At 43.1% G+C, this 15,251-nt stretch overlaps 2 protein-coding genes across 4 annotated transcripts in view; one reads left to right on the top strand and one right to left on the bottom strand.

The window, feature by feature from the left end:
• Positions 1–13,556, top strand: part of bmp2k (BMP2 inducible kinase) — a 56,925-nt gene extending 43,369 nt beyond the window's left edge. For 2 of the 3 annotated variants that reach the window (XM_083979923.1, XM_083979921.1), the window contains exons 14-16: positions 1,171–1,340; positions 2,366–2,500; positions 11,666–13,556. In XM_083979923.1, the coding sequence (XP_083836049.1) occupies positions 1,171–1,340; positions 2,366–2,500; positions 11,666–13,224 (1,864 nt within the window). In that variant the 3' untranslated portion in view covers positions 13,225–13,556. The remainder of the gene's footprint in view (positions 1–1,170; positions 1,341–2,365; positions 2,501–11,665) is intronic. The other variant, XM_083979922.1, reaches the window with a different exon arrangement.
• The window catches only part of paqr3a (progestin and adipoQ receptor family member IIIa), a 28,120-nt gene continuing 15,375 nt past the window's right edge, over positions 2,507–15,251 (bottom strand). The window contains exon 9 of the transcript XR_014595655.1: positions 2,507–2,805. The gene's annotated coding sequence lies outside the window, so the exon portion shown is untranslated. The remainder of the gene's footprint in view (positions 2,806–15,251) is intronic.

Raw genomic sequence — 15,251 nt, 5'->3', positions numbered from 1 at the left:
ACACAAAGAAAGACCAAAAACAAGGTGAAGTTTTAGCTTCCTCACTTCTTGATCTCATATCAGCACCTTATAATACTATAACCATACATACTATTTATAATATAGGTTAATGTGGTGAAAACACTTTGTGACACCTATCTCTATAAGGCATTATAACATACTTATAATAAGTTATAATGCAGTTATAAAACTGTATATCTGTAGTTATAAACACTCATAAATGATCGTAAGGCTTTATAACAATAAGCATAACACATTATAGAGCATTATAACTCATTATAATACCATTATTAATAATAATGCCATTATAAAATGCTCTATAATGTGTTATGCTTATTGTTATAAAGCCTTATGATAATTTATGACTCTTTATAATAGTCATACACGTTTATAAGCCAATTATAACATATTATAACTATATTTACAATGCATTATCGATGTGGGCATTGTCAGCAAGTTACTAACAATTATAACATATTATAATACCTGGCCTCATAAGTCATGATAAAACGCTTTATAGTGTGTTATGATTATTGTTATAAAGCATTATGATAATTTATGAATGTTTATAACTATAGTTATACAGTGCTATAACTGCATTATAACTTATTATAAGTATGGTTATAATGTGTTATAGAGATAGGCATCAAATAAAGTGTTACCACTATTTCTTTTTTAATGTCAGTTGTGCTGAAAGAGAGAGAGGAGAAATAGTCGTTGTCGTGTTATAAAGTGATGAAACCACACATCAGTGTTTTATTTTGTCTAACAAACTGGGAAGTCTGTGATTCAGACACATTTTGTGACCTTTTCTATGTGTCTTAGATTTGTGTGGTTTCTAAATCATGGAGGCAGATAACTACGATTTGTAACTGTGATAAATATCTAAAGTGAGATTTTTAGTTTTCATGATGACTTGCAGAAACATTGTTTGTCTCGGTTCTCTCTTGTGTAATGAACCGTAGTTGTGTAACAGCTGTTCCTCCTGAATTCTTAATATTTTTTTTTTTAAAGCAAAAACAGGAAGAAGCTACATGAACTACAGTAGTCTGAGCAAAGAAACTGTATTTATCGTGATTAAGGCTGATAAAAGAGACGTAGTCAGAGAGGACCAGAGAGCAGAAACCTCTGTTGTGACCTGGTGTTTTCCTGTCATCCCTCCCTCCGCAGTAGAAACCCTCTGCTGGCCTCGGACGCCATCACCCCTCCCTCTCAGAGCTGCAACAGCGCCGTCTCCAACCCCCCCGACATGTCGGGCTGGAACCCGTTCGGAGAGGACAACTTCTCCAAGTTGACGGAGGAGGAGCTGATCGACCGGGAGTTCGACATGCTCAGAGCAAGCAAGTGACCCGCCCACTTCTTTTCTGATTACCTCTTTACCTCTGTCCCGTATATAGATTTACTAGTAAAAGGCCTTAAAAAGATATTATATTGTCTTTTATTCAGATTTTTATGTTGCTGCTTTCAAATGGATGTCTTATACTACTGTTTATAATATTTTCATCACAGTGAGACTTTTTGGTGCTGAATAAATCACGTGACACAATGACATTAATATAATTTAGGATGAAGATATTTTTGTTCTTTTTTCACATCAATGAAAAATGTTCTTGAACTCAACTGATTATTTTCATGTTACCTACTGTAACTGTTCATTTTGAACTGATATCAATGCCTTTAATTGAAAAGAGTATATTTTGAGTTTTGGCCTGTGTTTCCATCGCAGGTTTGGTATTCAGTTTTGTTTAAAGTGGTGTTAAAGGTCTTTAAAAGTCTTAATTGAACTTCAGTTCAGTAGTACCTGTAGTCACCCTGGTTACACTTTTAAAGGGATAGTTCACCCCAAATTCAAATTTCACTCATTATCTACTCACCCTCATGTCGACTAAGGGCTGGGAGAATTTTCAGAGTCCTCCGTGCCTTCTCTGAGTTACAGGGGGGTCCGCACAGCAGTATTTGTCCATATAATGGTTGTCAATGGGGCTCACTTTTCTTCGTCCAAAAAGACACACCAAAAAACATCCAAATACATCCAGTGAACTGAGACACTGGGAGCTTCCGCTACAAACAAGCTTAAAATATAGACTTATTTAATTTTTTCCGGAACAATTTCTCATGTCGGGGCTTCAATACAAGAGGGACATTACAGACGAGCACTATGGAGTTCATGGCAATTATTGCCCCAACAATTATTCTGAAAAGGACAATAAATCTAAATCTAATCTAAGCAATAAACACCAAAACATAGAAAAGTCAGATATTTAACATAAGAAATTAGAAATTTCAAATCTGGATTGTGGGAAAGATAGTCAGCCCATGTGTAGATGCTCTAACGTCTTCTCCCTGTTGCTCTCGTTTCCTTCAGACAAACCTGTGGAGAGAACAGCCAGCGTGGAGACGGACCGGTCGCAGCCCGCCGTCATCGCCGCCATCACCGCCGCCGCCAAGCCCCTCCCCCCCGAGGATCTGTTCGGCTCAGTCCCGTTTGTGGCCAGCGCAGGCAAGTCTTAGAGGAGTCTCTACCATGAGGACCCAACACTGTGGAGCCACCTGCCTCCTCCTCCTCTTCCTCTTCCTCCCTCCCTCCTCCTCCCCCTCCTCCTCCTCTCTCTCTGATCTCACTTAGAAACCAATGATCAGTTTGTTGTTTTTGTGTTATTCTCCTCATTCATGTTCAGTCAGCAGATCTAGACGTTGCCTCTGTTGTCGATTTACGAACTGAACTAACGAATGAACGAACGAACCGTGCTCCTCCTGTGACTGGAGCAGCTTCTCGTACTTGGGGTTCTCGGCGGTGATCGAAAACTTAAAAAAAACAAAACTGCCCTGTGGTTACAAACCTTTATGCAAGACAACTGGAAGAAATGTATGTGTGTGATTGTTTGTGTGTATGTGTGAGTGAGTAAGTGAGCATCCTCTACAGCTCTAACTCTGTATCAAGGTACTAAAAAAAAACACAGAGGTCTCACTCACGAGTCCTCTCTCTCTCTCTGCATAAGAAGTCGTTTTTATTTTTTATTCTTTATTTTCAGTGCATTAAAAACTTTAGAGATAAAAACTTCCACTGAACTGACGAGATGGTTCGTTTCCATTGGCGATAAAAAAAGCAATACTTGACGACGAGGCCGAAGCGACAACCCAACGTGAAAGGTACGGTAACGAGGGCTGAGTGATGTCAACGCGTCTGGTTAAAACACACAGGCCATCTAATTAAAAACCATCAATATGTGAGTTCTTGTCACTTTTTTGTGCTAATATTCATATTATACCCTTTTCATCCCAGAGGTCAAATGTAAAGGGATAGTTCAACATTTTGGCAAATTGGCCCATTGTCATAATCCCTATAGTCATAGCAGTAGGTTCTTTACCTTTATTTGTCCTTGCAAGCTATTTTTAGAATGGCGGAGCAGAGCCGCGAGCTGCTCAGAGCTACGCTACGCTCATCAAATACACAATCCAACAACTCCACAACGCTCTGGTGGACAAGTTGTGACCTGCACATTCACCACGCTATGAGATAATAACAGAACGTTACCAGACAGAGTTGTTTTAGAGGTAAATTCATGCAAAACCACTGATGCACATTCCCGTCGGGGGCAGTTTTTCATCAAGCAGTCTCTGTATTTCCCTCTAAAACAACTCTGTCTGGTAACGTTCTGTTATTATCTCATAGCGTGGTGAATGTGCAGCTCACAACTTGTCCACCAGAGCGTTGTGGAGTTGTTGGATTGTGTATTTGATGAGGAAAACCAAGAAATCCCATGAGCCTCCGTAGCGTACCTCTGAGCAGCTCGCGGCTCTGCTCCGCCGTTCTAAAAATAGCTTGCACCGATAATTAAAGGTAACGAACCTACTACTGCTATGACTATAGGGATTATGGCAATGGGCCAATTTGCCACAAATGTTGAACTATCCCTTTTAATTAAGTCATTAATCGTCATGTTAACGACCTGTTTTCTTCTAACAATCCAGATGCATGTTGAACAAACAGCTGTGATTTTCTGATAATCCTAAAACCTAACCCTGATTTGAAGACAAATCCACATTAAAGTGGTTAAAACAAACAAAAATAAACATGATGTCACACAATCATTTGGAAAAAATAAAATAAAACCAGTTTTACACAAAAAATGTAATAATACAAACATCATCATCACTCAGCCCTGGTACTAAAACAACAACACTTGAACTTCCAAAAGTCTTTGTGGCTCTTTTTTGCCGTCGTTTACATCAACAACACAGTGAACTCTCCTCCGATCCAACGTCGCCATGACGCCTCAAATGTTCTCGTGTGGACTGTGCACTTTAAACAACTCAGCCCCGCCCCTCCCACCCCCCCCTCTCCTTCCACTTCCTGATAATAACCCCCCCCTCCCTCCCCCTCATTCGGCTTCACTAACCCGTCGTCGGCCTGCATGTGGTTCAACCCCCTCCCTCCCTCGGTGAAAAAATCTAATAAACAAGGTGAATATGACAGTGCAGTATTCCTTCATGTTACTCTACTACGACATCGGTGGCAGCAATAAGCTTCTGTGCCTCTGTAACTCTTCCCGCTCCTTCAATGTGAACTGTTTTTGATAGATAGATAGATACTAGATAGGCAGTTTAGGGGGGGGGGGGGGGGGGGGACGCTGTTTGTAACTCAGAATATATTTAATGATGAGAAACAGTATCAACGCTAAAGCGCTTCGATATTTTCTAGAGGAGAGCAAGAGTTTGGTTTTGTTTTGTTTTTTTTACTTTTTACAGTAAATTCATCTCGTGTCCTTAAAGCGAGTCCAGTGGCTTCAGTCTAGTAGAGTCAGACCTGATGATGATAATAATAATACAGATGCAATATATATATCTAAATATATATATGTTACCCTCTGAGCACTCGAATGTAAGTGTGGAAATATTTTATCCTCTTCACTTGTTCAATAAAGAAATATAAAATTATATCAGAGCTCAAATTGGATCAAAGGAAAAACCAAAAAAGGAAAAAAAAAAGAAAAAAAAAGTTAAGAAAAGAAACCAAACAGTTCGAAGGGACTTTTTTTTTAGTTTTTTCTTTTTTATTCTGAACCCACGTCGTCTCATTCCTTTCAGGCTGGCATGAAGAAACCTCTGATGAGTTTTGGATCAGCCTTTTTTTTTTTTTTAAGCTTGTTGTGTTTGTGCCATCGGTGCGTCAGGTTGTTGTGATTTATTGGCTTGTTTACGCTCCTTCCTTCAGAAAAAAAAGTGCAAACACACTGCCAGCAACTTTCTTTTTTTTTTTTCTTCTTTTTTTTTATACAGCCACCCTGTCATTAGTGGAGAAAGAGAGAGAGATGAAAATAAAAACTCTCTCTGTGTCCTGGTTCGGTTCGGCCTCGGTCGCAGCAGTGGTTTAATTTTCTTAAAGACAGAGCTGTAATTTTATAAAATAAACTGAATCCTTTAAACCACTTGTGAACAGTTCAGAGAGAAAACTTGAAACTTAAGTGAAAAATTAAAGATTTAATGACTTAAAAAAAAAAAAAAAAAAAAAAAACCCAGCTTCTGGCACATTCAGGACAAAAACCCTCAGTTAAACATGAAACAACTCAGAATAAACTGGCTCATCTAACACCGTCAGAGACATTTATTAAATAAAACTACAATTAAACATGTAACAGAAGCTCATTTGGCCTAGATTTGCATTTATTTGTGGCTTTTATATAGTTTCATCTGCGACTTCTGAATCGATTTCCAAGCAGATGTCTGATGTTTAATTCTTTCCACAATAAAAAATCAACTTATTTCAGAAACATTTGAACATTTCAACACATTTAAAACTTTTATTTTGGCGGTTTCAGGAACAGGACAGGAGTGAAGTTGCTGGTGGTGCGTCTGCACATTTTCATTTAGCGCCTCCTTTTTTATTTTTACTAATCTATAATACTATCAGTTTCTTTTTGCTGTGGAAGTCGCTCGGTTTCCATCCGTAGATACAAAGTGCCTTTGTGTCACACGTTTATTTACCAGATCAACAAAACTGACAGAGCTTTTTTTTGTTTGTTTGTTTTTCCTTCCCCACAGCAATTAAAATTAAAAAATAAATAAATAAGTTTTATTTTCCTGCAGTAGAGTGTAAGTGTGTGTAACGGACACAACCCGGCTGATGGCACATCCTCTAGTCTAGTGTAAATCTAAGTTTGTGTCGAGACAGACAGCGTTCTGGCGACTTTCCCGTCAAAATAGAAGCTGAACATTTAGATTTTTTTCCTTTTTTATTATTATTCTTATTATTTTTTCCATGAATTGAATCCATACAATCCTAAAGGGCTGTATGTTTGTTTCCTCCTCCTCGTCCTCGTCCGCCTTTAGAGCAGCACGTCAGAGTGAGCCATCTTTAGTCGCCCCATGAACTCATGTGACTCATATTAACACTTTTAGCTGAAGGTAAGTTAATGTGGCCTGACTCCACCTCATGTCTCCGCTCATGTCACTGCTTGCTCTTTATTGGACCTCTCTGAAAAAAAAAAGACAAAAAAAAAAACAACTGCTTCATTTCAGTTTAATTGTTGTTGTTTTTTTAATTATTATTATAATTATTATTATTATTTGAGTTTCATTTTTCATCAGTAAGACAGCCATACTCAGAAACATCTTGTTCAATCATGTGTACTGGTGGATGGATTTACAGTTTTGGTACAGTTGAACCATCAAAAAAGCCAAAAAATGAAAATGAAAAAAGAAAAAGAAAGTGAAAGGGACGACCAGAGCCATTAACTGCACTTTATTTGAATTGTTTTTTTGTTTTTTTTGTTATAAAAGTGCGAGGAAACGTGAAACATTATAATCCCAGCAAAACAGACGGTGAATATGTTGTTATATTGTTTACATCTGTGCTTTTTCCTCTGTCTTTTAATTTTTTATTTTTTTTTGGTCAGCTTTACATCCTGTTGAGGAATTAGTCGCCCCAGATAGACTTTCAAAAAATATATAAATGAATAAAAAATTTGGATTTTTTTTTTATTTTGGATTAAATCTCGGTCAGTTAATCGTGTTGGGAAACGAAACTGTCAAAGCTGTGGAGTTTTAGCCGTGGTAGATAGATTATCAGCAGCTCCTGGTACCTCCCTCCTCCAGAACCAATACAAAACCTATAGATCGATAAGTTGTCTCACACATATCTTGTTTTTTTTTGTTTTATTTTTTTTGTTTTGTTTTGTTTTTGCAGCAGACTATGTAAACGGTCCTGTATCATACTGTGAGTGTGAATGTATTTCTTTATAGAATGTTACTGATAAATAAAAAACATTGAAAAGCAGCGTTCACTTTGGTTCCTTCATTTTATTATTATTAGAGCGACAGAGTTTTTTATTTAGCGTCTTTTCTCCACCACTACACCAACGAACGAGCAAGATGTTCCTGATGTAAACAAACATGGCTGTCTTTACTGTGAGCGCCTTCACTGTCAATCACACTGACAACAAACTAAACTAAACTAATCTAATCTAACGTGTGTGACTAACTCAGTGTGGTTCATTCAGTTTGAACTTCTTTGTTTTTGTCTAAATTTGATTTTTTTTCCCACTTTTTTTTTTGGTTTTCTTTTTTTCTTCTTCTTCCAAAAAAGATTTTTAATCACAGGTCTGATTATTTATTATGACCTCGATTGATATAATTGTCCACTTGATTGTTTCCCTCAACTAGAAGTATCAGAATCAGATGAGAATACGTTTTTATGACATAAGAAACAAAGTACCTGGGATTTTTTTTTAAATATCACCTAAATCAAGTCAGAAACTTCAAAATCATACTGGAACAGAAAAAAAAACTACCCATTGAAGCAAGTTATATAGATAATTTACATCCTCATTTTGTAACTGAATCGACCTTAATGAGAAACAGAGCAGAAGGTCATACTGCGATTATTGTTCACACACCTGTTGTTACTGCGATAAATTTGAATTTAATTAAAATTTTTGAAAACAATTTTTAAAAAAACATACAAATTATGATGACATAATTTTTTGTCGTTCAATCTTAGCACCAGACAAACATTTTCCTTTTTTCTATTTGAAGCACTTACTTATTGTGACACATTTGACCTTTTATCAAAACAAAGGGAGCTCCTGTTTCTCGGATGTTGCACTTCAGCTCAAACCAGCTGTTATTTGATTGATTGATTCATTAATAAATATCCATAGCAACAATTGATCAGTTTCTGCTAAAATACTAACACTTTGAAAGGTGTTAAAATATTTGCATCTTTCACCAAAACTTGAAAGGTCACAACCTTTGCTATCCTCATTAATTGTTATCATAGATAATATTATTGATTAATCCATCTAGTCCTGTTACTCAGAGATTTAGTTGGTGAAAACCATAATAAACTTTTTTTTTAAATACATAATTTAGTAATTTTTTCAAAATGACAGAGTGTTTTTTTTCTTTTCGTGGTCCCTTTTAATGGTGCAATGTTTAATTATTCCTCCTCAAAGACCAGATGAATCCTCATCTGTGTCAAAGTGGAAACTCATTAACCTCAGTCTGACGTTACCGTGGCGATAATGGGAGTTATTAGAGTGAAATAGTGGGAGTGGATGAGATGAGACTGAAGCTGAAGCTGAATCAGCAGTTTTGACGGATCTGAAAACTTGTTTCAGCTCAGTAATTTAACAAAATAAAAGTCCCGAAAGTGTTAAAAGACTCACATCAGCAAAGAAACATTTAGTATTTTCATCTTAATTAATGACTTTACAAACATGTGGGTTGATATTTCAGCACTTTGATAATCGGAGCCTCACTTTTAGTCCCTCAGTCTTCATTAACTGGATCTGGTGCAGCGACAGTTGAAGCCGATCTTCACCTCCGTCAGACCGGGCTTTTAATCCCTCCACAGATCTGTGTCAGCCCTGATCAAACATGAGTCTTCAGTCCGACGATGAGAGGTGAACACACGAATGATGAGAAGTTGTAATCTGTGCAGCCGAGCAGCTGCAGTCAGAGCACCTCGTGTTTTTCCACTTTTTGAGACTTTTTTCCATTTTATTATTTGCCGCCTTGTTTCATCTATCGGCAACAAAGCCTCTTGGCTAATCCGTCATCTCGTCCTGCCAGTTTGGATGATTCAAGACGTGGAGAGAGAGGTTTCCATTTTCGTGTTCACAGCAGGGGGGCCCTTTCTCTGCTTTCTAATGTACAACTTCCACTAATGGGGGAACAATAAAATTGGCTCATTGTGCGCGGCACAACTTATTTTCAATATAATTGGAGACTATCCACTTGCTAATTAGACTAATTTCTAAGTTGCCATTATGCAAATCTCTTGGAAATAAATTTACACAAGGAACACATTTTTTAAACAATTGCCAAACGGGTAAGAATTTATAGAAATGCAGAGGGAGCGGTAATAACTGAACAAAGCTTTATTTTTATTCTCTAAGTCTGGAGGAAGTAGTGACTGACAGCTTCAATCTTTTCAGCAGGAGATTTGAGTTTAAAAGCAATTTGGTGCATCTTGAAAAGCCGGGCGTCTGAATTCTTTGGCCTCCGCAGGATCAGAATAGAGAAGTCAGAGCAGCTTTCAGACCATATTGAGTTTTATGATTTTCCTTCGTCGCTCCTTCTGCTTCATTATTAGACAAACTGTTGGGATTTGTATTTGTGGACTTGGGGAAATCCAAGTGAAAGCCAAAGTAATCCTGATTTCAGTAATGCCACATATGACACAGCCTGAGAGAGGTATTATTAGGAAATGAAAAACTTCTCATGGTGGCACCATTCTGTCTCCCTCGCCTCGTCCCTACAGTTTAAAAACTTAAATAATCAAACTCGGAACATCTGCCGAGGTCTGAGGTCTCCAAAAATCCAGTGTCTTTGCAGATAGAAGAAAACTTAAACGTCTTAAAGAGGAACTATGGAGGATTTGTAGCTTAACTATGCTACATTTTTACCTTAATTTAACAGCTTTGGAGTAGTGCTGGTTAAATCAATGACTTGTAACTTGAAGAATGGAGGCTCTCTGCCTTCCACCGAGTGTCTCTTGGCTGAAACTCCAGCGTGTCCTGGGTCTTCCTCGGGGCCTCCTCCCGGTGGGACATGCCCTCACGAGGGAGGCGTCCAGGGGGCATCCGGTACAGATGCCCGAGCCACCTCAGCTGGCTCCTCTCGATGTGGAGGAGCAGCGGCTCTACTCCGAGCTCCTCCCGGGTGACAGAGCTCCTCACCCTATCTCTAAGGGAGCGCCCCGCCACCCTGCGGAGGAAGCTGCAAACCGCCCTAGTGCATGCTGAAGGTCCTGGCTCGAGGGAGCCAACAAGACCACATCATCTGCAAAAAGCAGAGATGAAATGAAGTGGCTCCCGAACCGTACCCCCTCCGGCCCTTGGCTGCGCCTAGAAATTCTGTCCATAAAAATAACAGAACCGGTGACAAAGGGCAGCCCTGCCGGAGTCCAACACGCACCGGGAAAAGGTCTGACTTATTGCGGCTAGCACAGAAGTCCAATAACAAAACACCGCTCGGGTTCAGATCGGGGAGGCCGTTCCTCCCAATCACACCTCTCCAGGTAACACTGTAGAACGATGGAGCACTTTCCAGCACCCCTCCCAGGGCCTCCAGGAAGGCCGGGTACCGTAGGCCGAGACAACAGTGAGAGACCTATCCCCGACCCGAAGGCGCAGGGAAACGACCCTCTCGTTCAGTGGGGAGAACTCCAACACATGGCGGCTGAGCTGGGGAGCTATGAGCAAGCCCACACCAGCTCGCTGCCTCTCACCGTGGGCAACTCCAGAGTGGAAGAGAGTCCAACCTCTCTCAAGGAGTTGGGTTCCAGAGCCCAGGCTGTGCGTGGAGGTGAGCCCGACTATCTCTAGCCGATACCTCTCAACCTCCCGCACAAGCTCAGGCTCTTTCCCCCCCAGCGAGGTGACATTCCATGTCCCTAAAGCCAGAGTTGTTGTCTGGGGATTGGGTCGCCGGGGCCCCCGCCCACGGCTGCCACCCAAAACACACGGCACCGGCACCTCATGGTCCTTCCTGCGGGTGGTGGGCCTACTGGAAGGCGGGCCCACGTCACTCCTCCGGGCTGGGCCCGGCCAGGTCCCGTGGGCAGAGACCCGGCCACCAGGCGCTCGCCTGCGAGCCCCAACCCCAGGCCTGGCTCCAGGGTGGGGCCCCGGTGACGCCTATCCGGGCGACGTGAACGTCCTTGATATCGTTCCACTCATGAGGGGTTTTGGAACCGCTCTTAGTCTGACCCGTCACCTAGGACCTGTTTGCCTTGGGAGACCCTACCAGGGGCATTAAGCCCCCAACAACAGAGCTCCCAGGATCATTCGGGTGCTCAAACCCCTCCACCACGGTAAGGTGGCGGTTCCACAATCCTTTTTCCCCTTCCTTCTTTCCTTCCTTCCCTTCATCCTTACTTCTTCTTCCTTTCACTTTTGATCCAATTGACCTGATCTGTTCCATCCCTCCATCTTTCTTTCCTTCCTTTTTCCCTTCCCTCTTTCCACAATCCTTTTTCCCCTCCCTCCCTTCCTTCCCTTCGTCCTTACTTCTTCCTTCCTTTTTGACCCAATTGATCCAATCTGTTCCCTCCCTCCATCTTTCTTTCCTCCCATCTTTCCCTTTGTCCTTCCTGCCTTCCTTCCTTGACCCAGGAGGACAACAGGAAGGTTAAACTCGTCTATTTGTGTCGTTTCTGCAGGAACCACTGTGATGAAGACGGAGCAGAGCAGCGAGGAAGTCGGCGTTCCCATCTCCACCACCGTCTCCACCACCACCGTGGAGGATCTGCCGCCGCCGCCTGTTGCTGCAGCCGCCAAGGAGCACAAACCGGGCAGGAAGAGCCACTGCAGAGCGGGAGAAGAGTCCGACAGCGACTTCGAGTCCGACCCTCCGTCGCCGAAAAGCAGCGAGGACGAAGAGCCGGAGGAGGACGAGGCGCTCAACAGCGAGCACGGCGACGACACGGAGCCGGAGAACAACCTGGGGCAGCGGCCTCTGCTCATGGACTCGGAGGAAGACGGAGAGGAGGAGGACGACAAGCACAGCTCCGACTCGGACTACGACCCCAGACGAGTCAAGAGTCGCTCAAAGAAACCTTCGGCTGGTAAACCGGCTCCTTCCAACGCCACCGCCGGGACGAGTCCGCGCGGCGACTCCACCATGACCCTCATCACGCCTCCGGAGTCGCCCAGCGGAGCGCCGACGAGGCCCGGTCCAGCCGTGGACGCCGTGGATGTTTTCGGAGCCATTCCCTTCCTAGGCGGAGCCTCGTCGTCCGAGAGCACGGACATCTTCGCCAAAGCGCCGTTCCGGCAGGTCAGTCAGGAGCAGCTGCCACCGGCCGCCGCCGCCACCGACGAGTTCGACGTCTTCACCAAAGCGCCGTTCAGCCGGAACCTGTCCAAGTCGTCCGGGAAGAGCGACGTCCCCATGGGCCAAACGCCGCCCGTCTCGCCCGACGCCGGCATCATCGACATTTTCGGCTTCTCGCCGTTCCACCCGGCAGGCCCTGCGGCGCCGTCGCTCCCGGTGACCTCCCGGAGCGCCGACGACATCTTCCAGCCTTCCTTCGAGGAGTCGAGTCCTCAGCAGCAGCGTCTGAAGCAGCGCAGCCTGCAGAAGCTGTCATCGCGCCAGAGGAAGACCAAGCAGCAGGACGCCATGGCGGGCGGCGGCGGCAGCAACGGGAAACGCCACCACGGAACGCCGACCGGCGGCCGCAAGACCAACAAGCCGACGTACCGCACACCGGAGCGCGTCCGCCGGCACAAGAAGGTCGGGCGGCGGGACTCGCAGAGCAGCAACGAGTTCCTCAGCACCTCCGACTCCAAGGAGAACATCAGCGTCGTCGTCGACATCACCATGATGGCGGACGGGAAGGACAACAAGGCGCCGTCGTCTCTGTTGCCGGGAGACGACGCCACCGCCGCCGCCGCCCTGTTGGACCCGTTCGGCGCCAAACCGTTCCACCCTCAGGACGGATCATGCCGGTATCAAGGCCTCAACGACGGCGGGAAGATGGCCGACATCGGCACAGCGGCCAACGGGAAGTCCTGGACGGGCGGCGTTGCCCTCGGGGAAAGCGGTGGATTCATGGATGACTTTGGCGCGGTGCCGTTCACAGAACTGGTCGTCCACGGTGAACCTCAGCAGCAGCAGCAGCCGACGCCAACGCCGATGCAGACGCCACCGCCGGCGCCATCGCAGCCGTTGGAGCTCGACCCGTTTGGAGCGGCGCCGTTCCCCTCCAAACAGTGACTCATCGCTCCTTCTTCTCCTTCTTCGTCTTCCCGCTCTGCCGCTCAAACGACGAGTCATCTTCTTTCTTTTTTTTTTTTTTTTGGTTTGGGATCATTTTCAACCACAAGCTAAAACACTGTCCTCTTTCTTACAGCTCTGACTTTATGAATAACAAAAAAACTGAATCCTGTGGAGTGTGAGAGTGACGTTTTCCACATATCTTTCAGCCGCACTTGTTTTTGCTGAGAGGCCTTTTTAATGCTGCATCTTCTGAAAGGGATAGTTCAACATTTTGGCAAATTGGCCCCATTGCCATAATCCCTGTAGTCATAGCAGTAGATTTGTTACCTTTAATTTGTCGGTGCAAGCTATTTTTTAGAACGGCGGAGCAGAGCCGTGAGCTGCTCAGAGCTATGCTACGGAGGCTAATGGGATTTCTTCGTTTCCCTCATCAAACTCATCAAATACACAATCCAACAACTCCAAAACGCTCTGTGGACAAGTTTTGACCTGCACATTCACCACGCTATGAGATAATAACAGAACGTTACCAGACAGAGTTGTTTTAGAGGTAAATTCATGCAAAACCGCTGATGCACGTTCCCATCGGGAGCAGTTTTTCAGCAGGCAGTCTCTGCATTTACCTCTAAAACGACTCTGTCTGGTAACGTTCTGTTATTATCTCATAGCGTGGTGAATGTGCAGGTCACAACTTGTCCACCAGAGCGTTGTGGAGTTGTTGGATTGTGTATTTGATGAGTTTGATGAGGGAAACCAAGAAATCCCATTAGCCTCCAACGTAGCGTAGCTCTGAGCAGCTCACAGCTCTGCTCTGCCGTTCTAAAAATAGCTTGCACCGACAATTAAAGGTAACAAACCTACTGCTATGACTATAGGGATTATGGGCAATGGGCCAATTTGCCAAAATGTTGAACTTTCCCCTTTAACGCTTACAAAGACAAGACTGTTAGAACCGGAAAAGAAACAGAAAAAACCCACTCGGAAAAAAAAAAGTCGTACTGTGATTTCTGAAGCTTGACGTTCGACTGGACCGACCGCTTGACTTTGCTGCAAAAAGCCTGAACTTCTGTTTGTTTTCAGCACCACGAAGCCTTACCCGAGCTCGGCTCCGCCTTGCTGCACAGTACCTCGGAAAAACACGACGCAGCCGGTCGGCCTCCGTCGGGCCGCCGCTGCTGTCGTTTGAAATCGTTTTGGGAGACGACCTTAACCACTTTTTTTTTTGTTTTTATCCTCATTAGACCTTTTTTCTCTATGCATAATTTCACAGTAGTCTTTTTACTTTACGCAGGCTCTGACTTGACTTGTGTCGCATTTCACCTGAATACTAGAAGGGATCGAATTGTTATTGTACTTCCTTAACGAGTTTAAATTTTAGGATCTTAACTTTTAAAACTTGTATGTAAACTACTGTTAATTTTGATTCAAGTTACGACTCGTACAAACATGTTCTGTTTAGAAACGAGGAAGAAATAAAAACACAAAGCCACAGTTAATTAAGTGCACTAGTGTAGGGTTTGTGTTGCAACAACTGTTGACCCCCAGTAGAAACCTGTAAAGCTGCACTGATGTTTTCCTCAGCTCTCTGCATCAGACTTCACAACATTTTCAGACTAATTTATACTTAAAGGAAAAGTCTACGACTAAGATTGATGTTTTTTTTTTTTTTTTCCATTTTTGGTTTCTGTCAACAAAAAGCCACAAAAGAACAAAAACCAGGACTTTTTCACCTGTGGATCCGACTTTTTAAGGAATAACTCGATATTTATTTTGTGAAATATTCTCATTTGCCATATGAGGCTACAACCTTTTAATTATTGAGCTTTATCTCCAGTCTTTATGCTGTGCCATGCTAACTGGCTGATAACTGTACCTTCATATTGGATGCACTGGTAACAATCTTCTCAACAAAGACAGACTTTTCTCAAAAATGTCAAATTATTAACAGATCATAAATATGTAGTTTCATTTTTCTCCCTCAAACAGAAGCATCGGATTAATCCATATTTAGTATGTGGGATAGT

This window comes from Trachurus trachurus, assembly GCF_905171665.1.
Source record: "Trachurus trachurus genome assembly, chromosome: 9".
In the NCBI taxonomy this organism is placed as follows: Eukaryota; Metazoa; Chordata; class Actinopteri; order Carangiformes; family Carangidae; genus Trachurus; species Trachurus trachurus.
This window is presented reverse-complemented; position numbering and strand designations above follow the sequence as displayed.